The sequence below is a fragment of the Anastrepha obliqua genome, chromosome 3 (assembly GCF_027943255.1).
Source record: "Anastrepha obliqua isolate idAnaObli1 chromosome 3, idAnaObli1_1.0, whole genome shotgun sequence".
NCBI classification, from domain to species: Eukaryota; Metazoa; Arthropoda; class Insecta; order Diptera; family Tephritidae; genus Anastrepha; species Anastrepha obliqua.
Window position 1 is genome coordinate 99,662,721 of NC_072894.1, and position 24,463 is coordinate 99,687,183.

Sequence of the window (24,463 nt, forward strand, 5' to 3'; positions counted from 1 at the left end):
CTAGCATTAATTAAGAAAAATAGCTATTTCCAAAAACAGCAACGCAAATACTTCAAATTTGATTTTGAATTAAATTTTATAGTACTTTTTTGTAATTTTTCAACAATTTGAAGTTTTTCTAACTAAAAGGTACGCTACGCATAGTTTTTACGTGCTTGTAGTAGCTCTTCAGCAGAAGGCTTCAAATTCTTCAAAAATGATTTGGATTTAAATTCAGCGTAAAGCTTTAATTACTACAAAAATGATTTTGAATTTAATTCTATAGTACTTTTTTGTAATTTTCCAACAATTTGAGGTTGGAAAGAAAATGTCAGTCAATTCAAAAACTATTTGCTGCTGTTGTAAAGACAAATAGTTCCGAAATTTCGGAAAATGGCAAACGAAAAATCTACTTAACACAATTATTTATGCTCAACAAAAATAAAGGTAAATTGATGGTCTGCAAAAAGTTGTTGTTGCTCAACGTTTCTCGAAAGTTAATTAAGAGAAAATGCCAACTAGCTGTACAATTTTTTAAAAATTGATTCCTTGTTCTTATGCGTACAACTACCGGCGATCATTTCCTCTCTATTCGTTCCAGGTCCTGTGTAAGGCCTTGCAAGGTGTCACCTCTGTTCGTTGCTTCCACCCTATTGAGACGCTCCTCAACTTCTTTACTTTAGCAAGAATGGCATTCAGAGCGCCATTCATCTCTGCGAGGGACCTGGAAATCTCGTCGGAGTTCATTTCCCTGAAAATAGAAATATTTATAGATAGAATAGATTTGTAAACTTACACAAACCAATATTTCATTGGCTTCTTGGAAAAACGGCGATACCAAATGTTTCCAAATTCAGAGTTCAGTCAATTTTTTTATTTTTTTTTATTTTTTGATTTTTCGTATGCAAAATAAATCAATGCAATTAACTTTTCCTTTTTTTCCGAACTTGATTTCTTTTACACGAAATTTGCTGTTGAATTGGCAAATATGCACAAAAGCGCGCACACATACAGCTAAGTATTGCCCTTCACAAAGGATGTTTGACTGATTTTACAAGCACCAACAGGCATTCCAACAAAGCTTAATTTTTATCCAAAAAAAAAAAAAAAACGAAAATTCTATTCAAATTTCTTGTTTCAATTCGTTTGTGGCAAACCACGTAAAATTTAGTTCAATTAGCGCTTTATGTTACAACATCTGCCGATGCCGATTTGTTGTTAACTTCGATTTTGACTCCGTTTTCGACTTTGCCATGGAAAATTTTGCTTGGACTTTACACTTTGACTGTGTTGCTTTGGCACATGTAGAAAAATTTTGTTATTATCGTTTATTGTTTTTTTTAAGCCACTTCACACCGACTGCTCGGGCGCCACTTAAGCCCTGACCGATAGGGGCTTCCAAAAAATTAAAGTTGCGGTGAACCAACTGTTCACCGATAACATAAAAAACGCGATTTCAATTGTTCACATATAATTTTTATTCCGCACTAGTTGCGGTTCTGATTCTAACTAAACTTTACAAATTATAATTCTTACCAACTAGCTTCTTAACCTAAGCTAATTCGCCAACGTTGCAGTTCCCACCACTTGCTGGTATTTCGCAATCGTTGGGTTGCGCGTGTTGGCCAATATGCTGGCCTTGCAATTCCCAAGCATTGGATATTGCAATTGATCGCTTGCGCGTGTGTCGCGTCAGCGAAAGTTCTTGTGTGAACTTTAATTGGAGCAATGAACTCACGTGTAGTGCAATGTGATCACAGGGTGCGACGTTGGGAAGTGTAGTGGTGTATGGCAACATAACTTATATATATATGGTTTCAGCAAGCAAATGTGTGGGAGAGACCTCTCTCGCCCAAAAAAACTAATACTCTACAAGACGCTCATCTTGCCCGTGCTACCCTATGGCGCTCAGGCATAGATTGTGTCTCAGACTGATGCAGCCACTTTTGAGGTATTCGAGTGAAAGATACTTCAGAGACTCTTCGATCCTCTTCGGAAATTAATGGAGTTGTACAAATTTGCCTGAGAAGATTCAGACAGGGAAACTAAGTGCTAGGGAGGCTTAGACAAATTTAACCGATTTTTGTTTAATACCCTATTGTTTATTTTTTCATATATTTGAAAAGTTTGACGTTCCATAAAAATTTCAAGCAAATCAGACGAAAATTGAGGGAGTTGTACAAATTTGAATGAGAGACACATGGAGGACACAAGTTAGAGGACCTTCACAAGTTAGAGGATAACGACGTAGGGGACCATGCCTCCGTTGGAAGGACCATGTCGATTAAACCCTATCATCGCTTTGTGTGACAAATTGGAGAAGTTGCGCGTAAAGCAGAGACGCCAGGCGAAGCTTGATGCAGTCGGCCTCAATCCGGTAACGTTTTATGATCCTTGATCAGACCATATAAGTAACTAAGTAAGTTAGTAAAAATATGGTCTGCTAACGTCATAACCTCATTACAGATTCTTCTTTTTATTCCTATTTTCGATTTAAACATTTCATTTGCTGATACCAAGAGGTCGGTTTTTAATATTGTTTATTAAAATTATTCAAAATTTTTAAATTGGTTTTTTTTCACCTTCCAAGTGAAAATGAAAATAATTTCTGCAACACCAATAGAGTCGGAGTTATGAGCGGATGTGCGAATCGCCATTCAGAACGACAGTCGGGCTGTTATTCTTTTCAAAAAACCTTGTGTGCAAAGCGAGATTACATTAATAAAGCGCGAATGCATTCGTTTCATATGGGTCGCGGGACATAAGGGGCATATCCGGAAATGAGATAGTGGATGGATAGGTTAGAGCGGTTGAGGCTTCATTGCACCACATATCAATAAGGAAGAACTCAGAAGTGAAAAACTGGGATTACAAGACATTAGCTGACACCAAAGTGCAGGTCCTTACTTTGGGATATAGTTAAAAGAGATTTAAACATCTTATAGACCTCCTCAAAGGTTAAACTGAAACAGACTGTGCACCCAATTATAAAGCCTCACGTCTGTTCATTTTGCGTCCTTCCCGGAAACGCCATTACAGTTGCTTTTCGAATGCGATGTCAAAGCATCAAGAAGTAAAAATCTTGGTATGTTACTGTCTGAAAACATGCAACTGCGCTTAACCCTACCCGGCTCTAGCCTAGACTTTTTACATGAACTGAATCTAGGAGGATTTGCGAAAAGTAGAGAGCAACAAAGACCTTAAGATCGAAGTGCAAACCTTCAATTTAATCTGTGCTTTTCTATTAGTTTAACTCCCTCAATTTTCTTCCGATTTACTTGAAACTTAATCTTTTCAAATGTTTAAAAAACACAAGAATCGGTTTACAAAATCGGTCAAATGAGCCTAATTCTCATCAGTACCAGGTTGTACTTGTACAATTCTTGCAGTCAAACTTTTATAATTCCCTCAATTTTCCTATGATTTCCTTGAAATTTTTTCACAAAATTAAGAAATTATTGACCTTTTTAAATATGTAAAGAACACAAAAATCGGTTAAAAACACAATCAGTAAAATGAGCCTAAAGCTTCACTAAGTTGGCCTTACTATATTCTTTCTCTAAAAACATCCAAAAAAAATGTGGAAAATTAATTCCTTTTTTGGATATGGAGTCCGTAAATAAAATTTCAGCCAAATCAAAAATGTGTCGCTCAGAAAAGTGTTCGGTTCGTAAAATAATACGAAATGTTTCCGGGTTTGGCAGCTAGACGATTAAGGTCGCTGACTGCTCCTTTATTCAACAGCCTGAGGCGGGGCTCCAACCTAACTCCCATCAGCCTTCTCCATCACATGAAAAAAACGTTGAAGGTCTCAAAATTGTATCAAAATGGTATCAAAATGCAGCAAATGGGCAACAAGTAGGCTAGCAGATCTGAATATGATCTACTCAGCAAAGAAAACTAGAACTAGTTTGTTACATAAGAGTATCACATGCAATTTTTAGGTCAGAAATATGCTTGAGAAACTAAAATTATGTAACAACTGACTTGTATTGAAATTTTATCGAAACCATTTTTTTTACACACTAACGAAATTAACCCTAAAAGATATTTTGAATTTTGTCTACAGATTCAAGCTCAACACAATAATACTCCTACCCAAGCTTCTTCACTGCAAAAATAAAATATTACTTGGACTGGTAAACTAAGCGAAGCAACAATATAAATATAGCCGCAAACCGTCTACCATACAACGTTGTGCTGAACTAATGATCAAACTTAATGTCACATCCGACGCGATTTTGCCACCAGTTCTAGTTTTCCCACCAGCCTTGAATCCAAAACCTATTTTTATCGCGGATTTGCTAAAATTTCCCAAAGAGTCCACCGCCTCTAATGAATACGTCCAACATTTCAATGAAATCGTTGCTCCTTTAAAAAACGAATGGGAGTTCGTTTATACAGATGGATCTAAAACAGACATCAGTACATCGTTTGCAGTCACAAACCAGCTTGGTGTCACAATCGCAGTCGGTGCTTTACCTTCCTACTTCTCAGTATTCACAGCGGAAGTAGCTGCATTGCTTGAAGCGGTAGTTTATGTCTCCGACAAAGGCGGCAAATTCATTATATACAGCGATAGTAAATTTGTAATGGACGCTCTATTGCACTATTCTAACGAAACTCCAATAATCATTGAAATCCGGAATAATATCTTATCAAATACTAATTCCATAAGGGTCATGCCGGAATACAAGGCAACAAGTGCGTTGATACCAGAGCCAAAGAAGCCGCCCAAGAACTCCTTCACTTCAGTGCATATTTTAATATCATAGATATTCGGAAAATTATACGAAAATTACTTGAAGATATGTACATGAGTCAATGGATTAATTACCAACACCACTACAAAAAGTACAATCCTAATGGCAGCAAGCCCATATATCCCACACACACGTCTTCTCAAAACCTCAAGATATTTACACGCCTTCGAATCGGTCCCACTATAACCACCCATGTTCACATCCTAAACTGCCCTTTTTGCAACTCAGATGACTACACGATGACACAGCTCCTCGATACCTGCCCAGGATTGGAATACACTAGAAATGATATTCATCCTAACCTTGAACTTTCGAATCTGCTCAATAACACAGATGACAATAGTATTAACTTAATTTGTAAATTTATTAAACTAACTTAATCTAAACTTTAACTCTTTGCGAAAACTATATATCAAATTATACTCAACTCAAACTCACACTACCCACTAATCTTCTCATACTTCCTCAACTACCCTCTCCCATCCTCTTGTATAGTTCCTTATCTATATTATTACTCTTGTTTCAAATGCCATAAGCCGAAGGCCCTGGCAGCCAGTGCTTATTTCGTAAGTGTAATAGTTATTAATAACTTTTACTCTATTAAAGAAATAAATAAAAATATTTGTCGTATTTCTGGACTTTAAGTTGAATATTGAGCTTTAGTGTTAAGATGTTCCACAAAATTATTCACCATAATTTTTTACATCGAATTGCTGTATGCATCTAAAATGGAAGAATTACATTGTTTTCTCTGCTGATTTACCATAAGAATGCGCATAAGCGTGTAAAGTGTGACCCAGCCGCTCTTAAGAAAATGTATACAAAAGCATTCAAATAGCCGATAAATGCATACTTTTTTCTACTCTCTATCAGAGTTCATTGGTGTAAGTTGGAATTTTTTTGTGGGTTGTACAGTGTAATTGAAATTGTCCCCTTGATACTACGTCCTCCAAATTTGTATTACAGATTTACGTACATATTTATATACTGAAATCCATCAACAGCTACTTAACTTCATCCAGTCTACCAGCCCTATCCAAATTTACTTTAACTAATTCTTCTCCGCACATAACCAATAATGTTTCATAGTATTTGGAGCGAGCAAATATTCTTGTTTGCCCTTGTGTCAGTCCTCATTCTGCACACTTCCAATAGATTTTCATCTTTTTATTTTTTATTTTCTATTTTTCATTTTTTTTTTTCGCTATTCACCCCCAACGTCAGCGCTATGGTTGAACTATCATTTTTACCTTTCGAGTATATCTGAATATTGGTTTTTGAACGAGTTTGTGTGCCACTTTTGTGCAAACACTCGCTCAAGAGTCAGTAGTTTTTTGTAGCTTTAACAATTTTTTCCTTTGATGTTTTATTTTACTTTATGCACACGAAGGCCACCAGTCCCAATTGACTAGTTTTTCATCTTTTTGCAAATATATTTGCTCACATTCGTGCATTTGTCGATTCTCGATGGCATGCGCGCGTATGGTGCGTTGGCACGTTGGCACGTTGTCAGTGTTTGCTGCTGTTCTTGTTGTTGCTGCTGTTACTGCTACGGCTTAATTGCAATGCGTTAAAATGGTGCTTTTCCATACAATTAACTTTGGATTTTCAACTATGCGCCCGTGCAGTAAACTCACATCCATACACACTGATCTATGCTCGTGTGGGAATGCATGTGTGTGCGCTAATATGTGTGAAAAATAGTAACTGTGGGTGTTGTATGCGAATAAAGTGAGAACAGCAACTGCCAAACAAACACTTTGTGCGCACACACACACAAATATATATATATGTATCTGTTTATTTTTTAATCTGTATATATTTGTAAAAGCGAAAAATTGTTCGGTATTACAACTCACAGAATTTCAAATTGGATTGGCTGCCATCAACGCGATCATGGCTACTGAATACCATTACTTTACTGCGGCTGCTTTAGCCTTTAACATTAATGTTGTGCAAGTGCAAGTGTGTATGTACGAGTATATGTGTGTATATGCATTTGTATACATGCCCAGTTGGAAATCAATATCAGCTGTAGTCTGATATGTGCAAGCAGACATAACATCGAAATTGGAATAATGGAAAATACACCTTGGCATGCCTATAGCGGAGGTGGCCAGCCATCTAAAAAAATGTATCTTCGTACAAGGTGGCGCAAAAGTAACCTTGCGATGTTTTTTGGCTGTAATTAAAAAAAAAATGAAAAACTTTGATTCTTCTTGTGGATTATTTTTATTTGGTCTTTTAATTTTTTTTACATCAAGTCGAGAATATGATGTCATGTAAATGGCCGCCGCCACAGTTGATTGCCATTTGAGCCCTTTTTATGGCATTTTCCATCACTTTGGCCAAAACTTCCGGCGATAGGTCCTCACATTCTTGACGGATATTGTCTTTAAGAGCTGCAAGAGTCTGAGGCTTGTTGACATAAACCCGCGACTTCAAAAAGCCCCACAAAAAGAAGTCTGCAGCGGTCAAATCAGGCGATCTTGCTGGCCAGTGCAAATCGCCAAAACGGGAGATAAGGCGCTCGGGAAATGCATCCTTCAGCATATCGGTTGTGGCACGTGCAGTGTGTGCCGTTGAACCGTCCTGTTGGAACCACATGTTTTCCAATCCCAATTCATCAAGTTACGGCAAAAAGAACTCGTTGATCATTGCTCTGTAGCGCTCACCATTCACAGTAACCGTTTGGCCCGCGACGTCTTAGAAGAAAAAAAGGTCCGATGACTCATCCAGCGAAAACAGCACACCATACAGTGACTTTGAGTGGGTGTAATGGCTCTTCGTGGGTTACACGCGGATTTTCAGTGCCCCAGAAGCGTAAATTTTGCTTATTTACGTAGCCTCTAAGATGGAAATGAGCCTCATCACTCATGATTATTTTTGATGAAAAATCATCTTCCTCTTGGTGGTGATTAAGGATGGCTTGAGCGTATGTTAGACGCGATTGGCGGTCAGCAACTAACAGCTGATGCACCGTCTGGACTTTGTACGGAAACATCTTCAAATTATGTACCAAAACTAGCTGTAAAGACCGTCGACTGATACCCATTTGCGTGGCACGTCGTCTGGTCGATGTCGACGGCGCTTCCATGACATCCTCGGCTACAGCAGCATGTTCTCTGCAGAACGGCTACTCCGGGGTCTGCCACGCCTGGCAGCATCTCGTGTTGTGCCAGCCTCTTCGAGGCGAGCGGCTAAACGTCGCAGTGTTTCACCAGTAGGCGTTGGACGGCGAGGAAATCTGCGACGAAATCCACGTTGTGCCAAAGTCACCGACCGATTATTGGTCAAATAAATAGTCAGCAATATTCCGCGTTCTGGAGCAGTGTAGCGTAACATTGTTTATTAACGTGTATTTCGCATGTGTTTACTACACAAATGTCAAAACAGAACTGACATTAGGGGCCAATCGCAAAATGTATAGCATTTTCTGATAGGAGGATTACTTTAGCGCCACCTGTTACATCAATTGAAAATGCCATAAGAGACCAATACGGAGGATTACAGTCAGCGTGAAAATAAAGTGCACAACACACTGACATATTGATAAGCTTTGACTATTTTTTTGTTATTATTTTTTTTATAAAAATTTAGTTTCTTCCACAACAAAAACCAAATACGGCCAAGTTTCACACTTAAAAAAAAAACTGTATAAAAAATTGGGTAATTTTCATTAGAATTCAGAATAAAAAAAATTCTAAGTGCACAATTTTATGACACACTCTATTGATGTTGCCTATTTTCTTCCATATAAACATATAAGGTGAATATCGTTTCTGATTTAAAAGTCTGATATTGTAATAAATATTTGTGGAATTTTTATAAATAATTAATAAATAAATAACAGCAGGGCCATAGCTGACGGCTCGTCCCAATAAAATCAGTTTATAATTTAAAAAATTGTTCTGTGTGTCTGAGCTCTTAGATGGAAAAATATGAGGAAACCGGCATATCAGAACACCAGCATAGCAGAAAACTAAAATACCTGAAACAGCGGCCAGGACTATTCAGAAATGGTTCGAAGTTGTTTGGAAAACTTGGTTGAGTTGTGTTCCGCGAGGAGCTTTTCATTAGACTTAGATTTAGGATCACAAACAACTGCACTTTCCAAGCGGAAGTAGCTGCTATTGAAGGAGCAGTCCATTGGCTACTGATTAGTGTTATCCCCTTTAAAGATATAAGGATTCAATCTGATAGACATACGGCAATTTATGCTGGAAATTTTCTATATGGAAGATAAAGCCTAGCACCGTCAGGAAAAAGAATTGACAAAAATCAACGGTATTTTGTAGGCACCTAAAACTTACATTTTATTATCCTCAAATACCATTTGTGGAACAACATCAAGACGCACGCCATAAATAGGAGGAGGAGCTCGGTCAAACACCCAAAAAGAGTGTAGGCGCCAATTAGAGAGAGAGAGAGAAATTCAATGGGCTATAAAAGTGCTTACCCGAAAAAATTCTGAAAAGTAAATTCTTCTGGTTAAAACTTCAAAGTTTTAATGGGATGTTGAAAAAATTTAAAAATGTTCCACAAAGTTTGTAACTTTGCATTATATAAACTATATTTTTATAAGATAATATTGGTGTGCTTATAATTTTGTAACCGGGTGTATGTGAGAAGAAATCGTAGAACTACTTAATATTATATAATAAGAAATCATAATAGTAGTTTATTTTGTTAAAATATAATTATTTATATGTCAGTTCGCTGGCGACATTGTCAGAAACTTCTTAGTTGAAGGGATGGCTAGTCAGAGCATAACCGTGAGGTGGTTTTTCCGAGTAAAGAGCGAATGCGGCTTCCTTTGGCTACTTATGGTCTACTCTGCTCTTGAATAAGTGGGTCGCAAGTAAACTCAGCAAGCGTTTAACCAAAAAATTACATACGGTAACTTTCTGATCTCAGCTAAGTCTGAGGTATTCAAAAGAGCTACCAACAAAACTGCCACTTCTGATATTATTATTTTGTTTATTTCAAGCCTAAGCCAAAAATAGTTTTAACTGTCCGATGGATGTCTATGCAATGAGACTCAAAACATCGTCGAGTAACTTTTCAATATCACCAAAATCCTTTCCCAAATGTTTTCATTTTAGTCCACTTAAGTTCATTGAATACAATTTCCAACTGGGTAGTTGAATGTTAGCGCCATTAATGTTGGGTAATTGAAGTTTACGATATCTCTTCTTCGTTATGTGAAAGTCAATGGATTAAATGGCGAATTGAGACATTCGAAGAGTATTCATATGACAGCTCGTTTATTTTTCCAACGCCATAATCCATATACTCTTATAAAACAGACATACCAATGCATGTACTCGTATACCTTCATACACACATAGATATTAACACATAGCAATACGCATAAGTATGGGATAAATGTGCGATTATTGCTTTGGGGCAAATATGAGTAACTGAAGTGGCAAAAAGTGAAATGGCAGCAAAGTGGAGCGATTATATTTTTTAATTAAGTAAATTGAACGATGGTGAAAAAGGGAAGAGAGAAGAGGAAGAACACGTACTCCAATTCATAGATAATCATATAAATTGGATAGTTTAAGAACTGATAAGTGCTCTAATCGCATTGATTTGTGGAAAGTATGCAGATAGAAGTGAGATTTTTAATGGGTTTGATGGGTAAGCAGTTATTGATAAAAAATTAAATTATGACTGAAATAGTTTCCACAATATACTATTATTAAAGATACAGTTGGTTTTTTGCGAAAAGAACAAGGTTTGGTCAATAGGTGGCCGTGGTGCCTCATAGATTGAGAATCCCTCTTCTTATGTTGCTCTTTGCTAAACATTTCGCAAGTTATTGCGCTCCCTTGCGAAGGGAGGTCTTTCAGGTCCTTCAAAACTTAATCCTTGCTCGTTCACTTTGACATTTCCCATTGTCTATCTAGGTGTCCAAGTCAACACAACCGTTGAATTTTTATGGGTTTTATGGATCCTTATAGACCACAGAGCTTAGGTAGAATAGTTCTCTGAAATATCTTTGGCGCATTCTCAGCACTGTTCGATATTAATCACGTTTCTGCGACATATAAAAGGACGGACGTAGTTAATACCTCTTGGAATGACTTTTGTTTAAAAAGAGAGCCCACAGAGTCTCAAATAGCAAATTCATTGGAAAACAACCGAAAATACAGCGCTGATGCTGAGGCCACTAATATCAATGAATGAGTATCATAATTTTGTAGTACACAGCCCGACCACTCCTACTTTAACGCAATGCGAAATGAAGTGTTTGTGAATATCGCAGACAAAACTGTCGCTGCACATTTCGCAATCATAGTGACCTCTCACTTATAATCATAGTAACTCTGGTCATAAGCTTGACCCAACTTACAAGCATTTAATTATCTGCTGGCAACTGAACTGAACAAACGTGGATGCGACGTCAGCTGACACTAGCCCATTCATTACACTTTTTGTAAACAGATGCCTTCGAAAAATTATCAAATCTCTCAACTCTGGCCAAATATTACGCAAACGCTGACTCATTGGCCAGAAGTCAATACTATTACAGATTCGAAAGAAAAAATGCGGCTGGATTGGTAATTTTCTAGGCAGAGTAAATTGTGACTTAACAAGGCCCGCAATTGACTGGATTCACCAAGGAAGCCGCAGACGTGGAAGACCAGCGAATACCTGGAGACGACTACTAAAGTCAGAAACCCGCTCCATGCAGCTTAGCTGGAATTAAGTTAAAGTCTGGCGCAAAACCGACCCGAATAGAAAAGATTCGTTGCGGCCCTATGTTCCAAACTAAGACTCTAAGAATTTATGAGGATGAACTGAACAATCTAAACCTAGACTTGGTCGGAGCGGGGCATTCCACAAGTTTTCAGCATTTGAAGACAGGGGTTGGTGAGTCCATTCACGGAAGGCTCGAAGCTGAATGGAAGGGCTAAGTATTCTGCGAGAAGCTATCCATCAAATTTAAGTTCGGATTACCGGACTACTGCAGTGTCTTCCACTCGGAAGCAATTAATTGGTTGCGTACTTAAGTAGCAGTTCTCACAAATTTCAAACAGCAAAAATTTACTTCGTCGTAATTAGAGCTCTGCGCTCGATAATAGTGAGATCGAAACTGGTCGGGCAGTGCTTGGCTTTCGTTTCGATCGCATCCGAATTATTTGATATTAGGCTCATATAGATACATAATCGTAGGCATATTAAGGCAGATTGCTGAGCGGATAAGTCAGCTAGGTAGGGTAACCGCGAAGTGGTTTCCCTTGCATGCCTGTGGTCTTTTCCAGAGTAAGGTCAGTTTCGCATCAACAAGACCCCCAGAATCTTCTGGCCGCTTCTAAGTTAACAAGGCTTTACCTCTCGAACTTTCTGCATGCCCTTACAGGACATTGTCCACAAGATATGCAAGCTGAGAGATTCGGCATTACATTGAGTCAGTAGATCACAAAATCTGCAAATAAATTTTGTATGAATATATTTCTATTGGATTGCGGAACCCTGCTTGCTCTCTAAAATTGATATGAAAGAGGCATTAAAGTATCGAAGTGTGATAAGTGGGCCCCAACATATTTTTGTAATTCCTGATTTCACCGTCTTGGATCCCATTGTCTTCAATGAGGATGATTCCCAGCAAAGCTAGTGGTGTTTCAACTCACACCGTACACATCTTTGGACCTCTGTTAGATTCTCGCGAGCAGATATCTTTAATCGTAAAATAGTGCAGTCCACTGGCAGTCATGTAACTATCTAATTTGGAGATACCCCAAGCAGATAGCGGCGCCGACATCCTCCTCTATCTTAGGGCTATCAATCTAAATGACAATAAAGGTCCTTCTTCTAGATATTTTAGCCTCCCACTTACTTGTATAACAAATTATACAATAATGCATCTCTTAAAGCACTTTCTTAAATTTATCTTAAGTGCACTTACCTGTATGAGCCAAAACGAACGACCTGGACAGCTTTGTGTGGCTCCGGCTAAAATACGTTTCGGTTTCGACGAACCCAAATGCACAATGCAGCCACAGCGACAACCGGGACCAATCTCTTGACTGACCTCAGTGCGATTGGCGGCTGTAAAAGTAGCGCCACTGCTCTCGTAAATGCAATCCCAAGTATCAGCGATGGCTTTGCCGCATTTCTCTGTCTCCACAGAGGGACCCTGTGTGATAAAAATAAAAATAAGTTTATTATGCAGTTATCAATGAGTATTTAATATATAAAAAGAGACTAAAAGGCAGATTAAAATAATTGAATTAACTGTTAATATAGGGTTTTTCAGTAAGAGCGCTTCAACTTTTGAACTTTTTTGAATAAAACACAAACGGTTTGACTTTTTTAACTATTTTTTTTTTTATTATCGAGTTTGAACATATACATTTAAGTATGAAATTCGATTTCTTTTGCATGACCACCGCGTGCACGTTTTACGAAGTCCAATCGTTGAACCCAATTTTCGACCATTCTTTTGCATAAATCGGCCGAAATTCCAGCAATTTCGCGTTCAATACTGGCTCTGAGCTCACAAATCGTCACCGGCTTGTTACTGTAGACCAATGACTTCACATAACCCCAAAACGGGACGGCTTGTTAAATGGACCGTAAAATGGCCGTAATGCTCTTAAAGTAGCAGCAACAGAACGATTATTTTCATAAAAAATTTGCACGATTTGCAATCGTTGCTCAAGTCTGTAGCGTTCCATGATGAAATGTATACTAATGAAGTTTACAAATGACAAGCGAAAAATAAAAACTATTGCGTCGTTCGCCCTCCCTATCGGAAAAAAGTTGAAGCGCACCTATTGAACAACCTTATAGTATGAGGCAATCTATTGCTATTTAGGTAACAAAATTACAAAATTTTCATTTTTATAAAATATTTTATTTCACTTCAAAATATAATACATCTAAATATGTATGTATGTATGTGCTAACAAGTCGTTTTGCAAAAAACATCAAATATATTTTTACACATTTTCAATAAAATAAATTAATCGAAAATTCTTCATCCCCCTCGTCATATTCTCCATCGAAGCCGGTTCGTGATCCCGATTCGGTGGCATGTCGCGATGCAGTTTCTCCGATTACCGAATGTCGCGACGGTTGTGGAGTTCTCAATACCTGTGACTCGCTTGCAACTCCTGTCATTGACGCCGCCGAAGCTTTGGCGGTAACACGACCAGCCGATGAGCCATATTCAGTACTGCTGGACTCACCCTCATCCTCTTCTTCCACCTTCTCATCCTCGGCAGGCACCACCGTTTCGATCGCCTCGTGCGACGATGACGCATACAAGGTAGAGCCCATTTCCACATCGAACAAGTTCTGGCCACCCAATTCACGTGCTTTTGGTATAATTTTACTCTCCACCTCCTGTATTTGATATTCGGTAGCGACCACATCTGTGGAAGCGGCCTTGTGCGCGGTACGCTTGAAGATTTCCATCAATGAAGATGCGGTGCGTGGCAGTAAGCCCATTTTGCCGGGTTGGTAGATACTTGAGGTCGAGCGGGAAATCGACTGCACGGATGGTGTCGACGGTAGCTTGTCTGAGTGACTACTTACAATATCCATCAACTCGGTGAGTAGGTCATGACGTCGCAGCTGGCGCATTGCATCTTGGGAAATGCTCTCCCTTACACCATCCTTGGCCCCATCCTTGGCACATGGTCTGTGTATGGCTTCGATGGCTGATTGTACGGTACTCTTGATTTGTATGATAATGTCACGTAAGCGTTGTATTTCCGTTTCATGCTGCTGATGTATCGCAATGAAACGTGATTTCTCCATTTTCAGCTCTTCGATGCGCTGTTCCAGGTGGCGTATCTTCTTCGACATGTCCTTGAAGTTGAAACGCTCACATATGTCACGTTTAACAGCCGTCTCGTACAACTTACGATACTTCGCGACCTCAATGTATTTGGCCTTAAGTTTTTCATAGTTGTCGGTGAGCTTCTCGATTATTTTGATCTTATTTTGGGAATTGCGTATCAGCTGCTTCTTTAACTGATCCATTGACGCATACTGCTCGGTCATTTCTTTGTGCCGTATGACCTGTTCATTGAACTGCTGTTGCATTTTAATTTGTGACAGCACCAATATGTCGATTTCTTTCTGTAAAGCGATGTTCTCGCGTATTAGACGACGCGTGTAGCCGGCGTTGCGTATCTCACTGGAACGTGTAAAATCCTCTGATACTTGCAGTAATTTGGTTTCGACCTCCTTCTTTAGCGCATCCTTTTCAACCACAGCCTTTTGTTCCATAGTGTAAACCATATCCACATATGAGCGCTCCTTCTCCTTTAATTCCGTTTCCTGATCGTCGAATTTGGCTAGCAGAATGTCACGTTGTACGCGAAACTCGTCTAGTGAGTTCAGTTTACCATTGAGCAACTTAATTTCCGAAGTCAATTGGTCGTGCATAGATTTGTACTTAGCTTCGAGCTCCTTTATCTTCTCCGCCGATTGTGTGTTCTCTACTTCGCGTATTTTGATAACCTCATTGAGCCGCTCTTCCAGCTCGTGTATAGTTTCGTTGCGGTCGCCGAGCACGCGTTCCAAATGCGCCGCCACATCGGTGTGGTCCTCCTCGATCTCACGCAGCTTTTCCTTAAGATTGACATTGTTGTCGTCCAGAGATGCGAGATGGGTGCGTAGGCGTGTAAGTTTCTGATTGAGATCGGCGATGGTAAGTTCGCAGAATACGCGATCCACATTGCTGAGCTTATTCGGGTCCTTCTTCTCGTCTTTCTTGCCCTTTTTGCCTTTACCTTTAGCTTTTTTGGGTGGCATTTTAATAGCGCACTTGGTCTACAATTTGAACCGACTACGTTACTTAAAAACAATTAGTAGGTCGATGTATAAAATTTTGAATTATTAATATCTTTTCAAAAGACCGTTTGAACGGTTTTAAAATAAATTATTTCGCAAAAATTCCTTTAAATAACCACGCAGACACGTCAACGTTTCATATGAAAATATTTTCACTCAAAAATTTGTTTTGATTTATCGAACAAACAAACAAATGTGTGCTGACATCGTCACTTGGTAACCATGCAACAAGTTGACATTCGCATACTCATACACAGTTGCAGAGAGTTGCCAACGTACGTAATGTTATATTAGGCTAAATGCCGGCACACAACCGGTCGTAGGCATAAAATCATTACCCGCAAGCATATGCGGGTGTTTTCTAAGTGTTTTGTGCGTGCACTTTGCATGTTTTTAGGCGCCGCACTTACAACTCAATTACACGCGCCTAAAAACAAGCTCAAAATAATTGCATGACATTTCGAGCACGCCTTTCAGCGACCAACTTAACGTACCGCGCCAACGAACACAAGTAGCTGCACAACAAACGAGCAGTGAGCTAAAAGAGTTTCCTTGCACGGTGTTTCGTTTTGGGTAAAAGAGAGTTGAGAGTATCTTACAAAAAGTCCATAGGACGTAGGTGGGGTCTTTCTGCGAAGAGTACACATAGGCTGTATAAGACAGTTATCTGACCCATTCTTGTTTACGGGATGGTGGGCGGCTGTCCACAAAACTACCATTAAAAGCAGGATTCGGAAAGAAGATGTGTGAGCGGCGCTCTAAGAACCACATCATCTGACGCTCTGAATACTCTTTTCTGCTTATCTTCTCTAGACTTGGTTGGTAAACAGAACGCAGGTAACATTGCTGCTCGGCTTGCCGCAACTAATTATTGGCGCGATTTGAACTTTGGATACTCGACCATTGCACTCTGTCTGGGTTAAACAAATTCTTTTGTTTGTATTAACCACGTTTGAATAGGTAATTTAGTTCTGGGATTCTAACTTGACGTGAGTCTCTAGACAATATACCTGGTCCGAAAAACTTTTTACGGTCCTTTATTGATGACTCTAAACTTGACGATAAAGTTGGCTTTGACGTCTACTGATGAAGCCCAAAGTAAGTGTTTCAGCTCGTCTTTCTAATCTCTGTAGTGTATTTTAGGTTGAAATTCTAGGCGTTAATGAGGTCAGCTACCAGGTTAGGCAAAAATGTAACTATTTGAGAAATCTATACTTATTCTGATAGCCAAGCGGCGCTTAAATCTCTCGCAAATGCCACGAGATGGCGGAATATTTCCGCATCCAATTGATATGGTTGTCAGCACATAGTGTCATACCAGGGAATTGTAAGACAGACAAATTAGCGAGAGAGGGCCACTTGCCTCCCTTGCCTTTTGGTATGGTGATTGTAAGCATACCTCTCTCAACCTACAAACTACAAACTCAACTCTCGAGGCGCTGAAAAAAGCCATTGTTCGCGAGTGGCCCAAAATACTTGCGAGGCACAGTCGGGTGGCTTGCGTTTCGTTTCTGGACCGTATCAAGGCTATAGCCAAAGCAAAAGGTGGTCATATCGCGCAAAAGTGAATTGATTCTTAATTTTGTATTATTTTCACACATTTTTTACTTTAAATTGAATAAAAGTAAATTTTCAAACTACATTTATGACCTTTTTAATTAGTTACATTTCGAGTATCGAACCTTGTATACAAAGCCCCACGCGAAAGAAAAAAAATCCTAGTTGTGCGCCTGGCTGCCGCTAACAGATACATTTTTTGACTTAAATATAAGCACTAGCAAAACACTGTAGAACCCTTCTACTGACGGTGCGTCCATCCTTAGGACCATTTATGGCATAGCCACTTAAAAGTTTTAACTACAAGCTCTCGGCGCTGCACTGATCTTCGCGAACATGGCTTTGCACTAAAAAACTTTCGCACTGCTTCTCGTAATAATTTTAAATACCGTTACAAGCGCCAACAATGCTGTCAAACTAACATACACGCGCGCACACATACACATACCCACACGTATACATATACATACTTGTATACAATATTAAGTTGTAATGCGAACTACTCAGCGCACACACACTCTTATGAGCACAGGGGAGTAAGCCCTTTTGAGTCGCACCGCTCCGCACAGACTTTGCTGTGAACTGTAACAAAGATGTTGTCTTCCACTTATATCACCATTGTTGTTGGTTTGCTATGTACACATGTGCGGGCAGCTGTGCGCCTAAAAACCCTACTTTACAGCAAACAATAAACCAACTATGTATGTGAGTGTGTGTGTATGTCGATGGATGACGACGTTGACGGAGTTGGAGGCGGATGATAGTGGCGTTGGCGTTGGCGCTGCCTGCGACGTCGTTGCTGGTGTTAACGTTGGTGCTGGCGTAAGCTGCTATACAAAACAAAAAAAAAAAACAAAAAATAAAAAACAAAAACAATACAAACAAAAACTGAGGCACCGTAAATTCCCAACACAATCTAGTTCAAGTGTTGGAACGCTGACACCTTCCCTAAAGGCACATAAACTATCTACGCACACACATAAGCATTGGATGCATTACATTGTAGCGAAAATCTGGACTAGTTAAAGAAATTTCTAATTTAGAACTAGTACGATTTCGACAATTGTGAACTATTGCGCTATTCATGGTCTGACATGTGCCTTCAGAGCTGAGAACAGTCAACCGAGCAAAGCGGCAAAACACGTCAAGTGTATCCGTCTAAAAACTTCATCGATTAATTTGATAACAATTTGCACTTACACCCTTTCTGAGTGTTTGGCCGAGCTCCTCCTTCTCTTTGTGGTGTACGTCAAGATGCCAAGACATTCGTCCAAGATGATTGACATTCGCCCTGCGAAAGCAGAAGAGCTCCGGAAAAGGAGCTAAGATAATTCCACCTCATTCTTCAAATAGCTGTTGCACAGTATCCGTAAAGGATACCCACAAATTTCTGAAATCTGAAGAACTTGAACCTTGTGGGCTTCGGAAATTCCCTCCAGCGCCATCGGTTCATCCGTGATCAGAAGACTCCCACAGCCTTAGAAGTTGGTCTTCTTGCCAAGCGTTCGCTGAGCCAATGCGAATCACACGCTTTCAGGGGCAGGCCACAGGTAGTTACGAGAACCACAATCCACTCATTTTCATTTTTTACAGAGCTCCTGCCTACCGAGCTCAGCTGCCTTGCAGCTTTCTGCAATACTCCTGTGACCAATTACCTATATGAGCTTTACTTCATAGTATTCAGATGAGGTTGAAAGGAAAGGAGAGGCATTAGATTTTGAGCGAGTCATCATCAACCCCAAAGCCAGAAAAATAGAGTAAATGTTTACTTCCTTGATAGTTATATACAAGTATTGTACTTGCGGCCACCTCTGCTTGTAGCACATAGAGCTAGTTCGGTAGCCTTAGTTCGAACTTGAGCTCTGAGCTCCTCGCATAATATTTCCACCAACCATTCCGAACCATCCAACTTTTCACCATAGTCGCCCTGTCTCCATACGCGATATATTATCTGCCGAAAAAATGCGACAGACACGAGCAATGGCTCCCTACACAAGGCGCGATCTTAAATGAAACGTGGAGATTCGAAAGATGTGGGAACTCACTGACGTAATAAAATGGAACCGCAGAGAGGAAATAATGGAACCTGCATGTAGAGAGAATGGGAGAAGATCAGTAGGCAAATATTGTGATACAGTCCTGCAATAAATATGAAGAAGAAGAGAAGTTAGCACTCTTGGGCGATTTCTCCACAAATTGGCTGCCTCTGGGGTTTTTTTTTTTGGTTCATCCTCCTCATGGACGTGTTCCTCTCCGCCCCTGAGAGCCCCGCGAGGTGATGTTTGCCCAGCTTTGTACCCCTGCTCTTTTTGTTGTTGTTTATATTCATCCTGCTCTTACGACTGCGTAAGTATTCTCAAGCGGTACCAGACATCAGGGTGAGTTATCGTCTAAACAACAATTAGTCCCGGTGCCTGGACCCATTTTGAGATTCGATTAACCCCTAGCGTATCAACAGGTACTAACGAAAGGGTCGATTTGGCACATCCTACAACACATTTCCGGTTTCTTATATATAAAAAGTGGAGGAACACTAACTAGTCGTGGTAGCAAATTCACGAGAAGCAAACCAGTTCGGCACTAGTCGATTTCCCAGAAGCGCCCACACTCTCAGATATGTCAGTTAGCAAAATCTACAGCAAAAAAGCATAAGAACAATGTTAACCACAAGCCACCGAACCATGAGTGTGAACAAAAGACAGTAGAAGCAACAAGAAAAACTACAAAAGCAACAACATCTTCAGACAAGTGCTGGTGCACAGTCACTATCGCTGCGTTGGTCGGCGCAAATCGCCTTATGACAGGCCTTTCATGCTCAGGCTTTTATGCACACTCTCTCCCTGAAGTCACCTATTCACCCCCACATTCCATGGTCGACTACCTCGCATGCCCTTTAGAGTACTCAATGCCTGACAGCTTTGATATGGCTCTGTTGTGTGCACACAGCAATGCGATGGCGTGGCAGCGTGGCGACGAGGCGCGAAATTATAATTTCCGCGTATAGACAAATGCAACTCTGCGCGGCCGGAAATGTATGTGGAAAGTAAGGCGAGCAAAAAATAAACGAGAACAAGAATTCATGAAAGTAAACCTCTAGCTGCCGCATCATAACTATTGTGCATGAGCAAGGCAACAAAAACGAAAATGATAACTAAATATGGGTAACAACAACAAGCACAATGTACTGGTAGGTACTATATATTACGCCGCGTGTCAGTCTTATCATTTGTCTTGCTTTTGTTGTATAATATATAGGTTGTTGTAGTTGGCTTGGTTACGCGCAGCAAAAAACTTATTTCACTCATAACGAATTATTGCTGTTGTTGCTACTTTTACCCACTAAATATTTGCACTGTTTTTCCTTTGTTTTCTTTCTCTGGTTTTGTACATCACACTTTGCATTATGCTTGTTTTGGTGTTTATCTTGTTCTTTGTGTTTTTCTACATATACTCTTATACTTATTAAAAAATTTTTTTGGTTTCATTTAAGTTGCCTCCTTTTGTTGTGGCTCTTGTACATCGCTTGTGTTGGTGTATGCGTTTCTTGTTGTATTTTGTGTTTTTTTTTGTTTTTTTTTGTATTCCATGTCCCGCTTTTGTTTTCTGATACACTTCTGCGACTGCTGTAATCACTTTTACCAGAGTTTATAATCTTTATGATTACTTACTTCCTCAATAGGGGCCACCCTGTACCCCTGTTTCTACTATCCGATTATTTCAAAAGTGTTTTGTTGTGCGCTTGTGCGCTTAATACTAAATATGAGTGTAGTGTTGTTGTCGGTACAGTGACCTCCTCTTAATAGCATCAAGCGGAAGCGTATAAGACAAGTTTTTTAGCGCATAATTAACTACCCGGTCATAAGTTTTTGTAAAGTTTTCTCTACGCGAAATAATTCTTCTTGGCTCGTAGTGAATTCCCGCTTGCAATTAAGTGGAAAGCTTAATTAGCTGATTTTCTTCGAAAGTTAAATTAAAAATGAAAAATATATAATATTATTTATTTGCTCAACAAAGTCAGTGCAAAGCAAGTATAGGGGTATTTAAGAAAGTGGCTTAGTAAGTTGCTACAAATGTATGTAAATAAGAAACACTCCACTCGAGTGGGGTACTAGCGTTGGCTAAATTTACATGAAGTAATTCGACATAAGTTCAGCACGCGATATTTTGATTATTTTTTTACTGAATAAAAAAAATTTATTTGAAGTGATGTCCATTACTTGTCTATCTAGTTCACAACTGTCAAATATGATTGACGGACGGTAAATCTTCCGACAGGATGATTAAATTTGCGCCACCTTCTATGCGAAGGGTGATCGGGTTGGAGGCACTTTTGCTGCTGTTAAACTAAATACATAATTTTCTCAGTATTCATTGACATTTCACCATGGAAAGACTTACGGCTCAACAACGTTTACAAATCGTACTATTACTCGGATTACGAAAGTCGATGATCTGTGAAAAGTGTTCTTCGCGCGCTCGGTCAACTTTTGGTGTACATATTTTTTTTTTTCAATTTTTCCCTTAATGGCTACGTCAATGAATAACGGCGCATTATTATTTTTTTTATAAAAGGTGGCGCAAAATTAATCATCCAATTCGGTTCTCGAATAACTTTTTTATTAAATAAAAACTGATTTTGGGTGGTGATGATAATCTTCGTTTCGACCTTTACGCACTCGATTTCGCGCGTGATAACCGCTTAAACGATTTTTGCCGATTTTAGCAAAGCGTATTGCCGAGTTTAACAGCCGTTTCTTTCTTGGCTAACCAAGCGAAGTCCTTCCCCACCTGATCTTTTCAACGCCGAGGAGGCCTTCCTCTTCCTCTGCTAGCACCAGCTGGTAGCGCATCGAATACTTTCAGAGCCGGAGCTTTGGAACCATTCGGACGCCATGACCCAGCCAACGTAGCCGCTGGATCGTTACTCACTGTTCTACGTCTATGTCATCGTAAAACTCATACAGCTCATTGTTGCATCACTTGCGATACCCGCCACTGCTATTGTGCAAAGGTCAAAAAATCTTTCTCCAAAGGACGCCTCATCGGATATTGTCATCGTCCAAGCTTCTGCGACATTCAATAGGACGGGCATGCTGAGAGTCTTGTAGAGTGTTAGTTTGTTTCGTCGGGAGAGAACTTTCCTACTTATTTTAGTGCTTAGTTCGAAGTAGCACTTGTTGTGAAGAGAGATTCTCCATTAAATTTCAAGGCTGATACTATTATTAGTGTTAATGCTGGTTCTTAAATAAACGAAGCCTCTCACAAGCTCAAAATCACAACTATCAACAGTGACGTGGGGGCCGATACGCGAGTGCGCCGACTGTTTGTTTGATGGCAGGAGATCCTTCGTTTTGTCCTCATTCACCTCCATACTCATTCGCCTTGCTTCCTTATCCAATCTGGTAAAGGACAAACTAAGAACCTGGTTGTTAATTGTATTTAGAAGACTTATTTGCGGTAATTGGCACAGATTGCGCTTCTGCCTTTCTTCTGAATTAGGCAGAGCACACTCAAATTCTAATCTGCAGGCATGCTTTCATACGTCCATATTTTTCATAGGAGCTGATGCGTGCACCTTACCTCGCCGCTATGTTTGAGTAGTTCAGGCGGCTCCCGCGACTTTATTGTCCTTAGCTACGTTATCGCTAATATTAGGCGCTATTCTATAAAGAATGGACGTATAGCGAGGTATGGGTGTGTAAATAAAATTTTAATTTTTGTCAGAAAATTTGGTAATTTTTTGGTTACTTTTTCTTTTTTGTTCAAACCAACACTGTTCCCATTGAACCTAGAATGGCTCTCCTTTGTAAGACTATTAAGAAACAATAGAAGTAGAGTTCTCCTTACTTACTATCTTTGACGCAGTAACTCTCAATAAAATTCTTAAATATTTAGAATCACTGCCGATTTTCATACCAACTTATCATCAACCAACCGACCAAATCTCAAATTCCACACAATTACTGAAATATATATCACAACTGATTGTAGCCATTAGACTTTAAATATATAACTTAAATTGCACTATAAATCTACAATTTACGAGCAGCGCGGAGAAAAGACCAAAGCACCAAAGCGGCAAAGCGGACAAGGGACAAACTGCTGCAAGCCAGCCGCCGGAAATGTAGACGCATGCTTTAAAAGTTTACCCACAACAAATGTGCACAAATACACACAACAAGCCGGTAATGTGACGCGTTTAGCTTAATAAAAGATTCCCTAGAACAAAAACAAAGCGAAAGCGTACGGCAAGTAGCAAAATAAAATCACTTAACTAAATGCGCGGGAAAAGTTTTAAATTATGCACCACAGAATGCCATTTGCCAATGGTGGTTGGCCAAGCGGCAAAGTGGTCTAACGATACGTTGATCCGGCGACTGGCTGTGAAGAAATAGTTAGTTGCAAGCTGCAGAAAGTCCGGTCGTTTAAGGGGTGGCTTGGTTGTTGGTTGCTTGGTTGATGGTTGCTTGGTTGGTTGGTTATTTGGCTGCCTTGTTGGTCTAATTCTTGTTGTTGTTGGTTTGTCGTTTGACTCACCACTTGTTTAGTTACACTTTTGAATTGTACTTACTTCACAGAACTTTGCGCCATACCGCGGTGGGGGCGAGTCACAAAATCGATAGCGATTACGCGTGCCACCTAGACAATTTGTCGAGCAGTGTGTCCATTCGCTCCACGGTCCCCAGCCGCCAGTATCGGATTCTGTCATAACGAGATGAGAGGCATGACAATAGGTGAGGGATAGCGTAGATGTAGACGAGGACGTAAACGCAAACCCAAGCGCAGGCATATCCCATTCAACCGTGCAATGTGATTAGAGTGGTCCACAACCAGCGACACATCATCGTAGAAGGCGCCATTCCAGCAAGACATGCAATAGCAAAGCGGTCGGACGAAATGTTGCAATGCGATGGCAGCGAAGAAGGAATATGAAGACATGAAAAGAAAAGAAAAAACTCACATTATTGATGGAAAATATGACACATGTGGTTGGTATATTCAATTTTTATACTCTGTATTATTATTCTTTGTTGTTGTTAATGATAGCAAAAAACACGCTGAGGCGTGGGTGCATAAGCCAACATAACGAGGACGATTAGTGGATGCACGCAAATACGTATACAAATAAAATCAGCTTGTACGAATATGTAGGCTAGTGTGACAGATAGAGCAGTTCGGAGGGGGTTTTGTGTCTGCGATCATCTGCCCTTTTTCAAATGGAGAAGCCAAGTAGTCCAAAATATGTTACAATAGTGGGCTGATGCTACCGCAGGCACGCCGCGTCACTGTGGCTGCAATGGTTTTGCTGTCGGCGTGGATGTTGGCAGCTCCACATCATTTGACAA

The 24,463-nt window shown here is 39.8% G+C and overlaps 2 protein-coding genes across 2 annotated transcripts in view; both read right to left on the reverse strand.

Annotated features, from left to right (window-relative positions):
• The window catches only part of LOC129242135 (uncharacterized), a 159,712-nt gene that overhangs the window by 30,429 nt on the left and 104,820 nt on the right, over nt 1–24,463 (reverse strand). Inside the window, exons 5-6 of the mRNA XM_054878694.1 lie at nt 23,689–23,819; nt 12,661–12,891 (exon numbers count right to left, since the gene is read on the reverse strand). Of these exons, the coding sequence (XP_054734669.1) occupies nt 12,661–12,891; nt 23,689–23,819 (362 nt within the window). The remainder of the gene's footprint in view (nt 1–12,660; nt 12,892–23,688; nt 23,820–24,463) is intronic.
• LOC129241261 (cilia- and flagella-associated protein 157) lies at nt 13,625–15,723 on the reverse strand. Its single transcript, XM_054877506.1, has one exon. The coding sequence runs from the start codon at nt 15,519–15,521 to the stop codon at nt 13,707–13,709; it is 1,815 nt and encodes a 604-aa protein (XP_054733481.1). The 5' UTR covers nt 15,522–15,723; the 3' UTR covers nt 13,625–13,706.

Coding starts and splice junctions, on each gene's coding strand:
- LOC129241261 (XM_054877506.1), bottom strand. CDS start 15,521: ATGCCACCCAAAAAAGCTAAAGGTAAAGGCAAAAAGGGCAAGAAAGAC.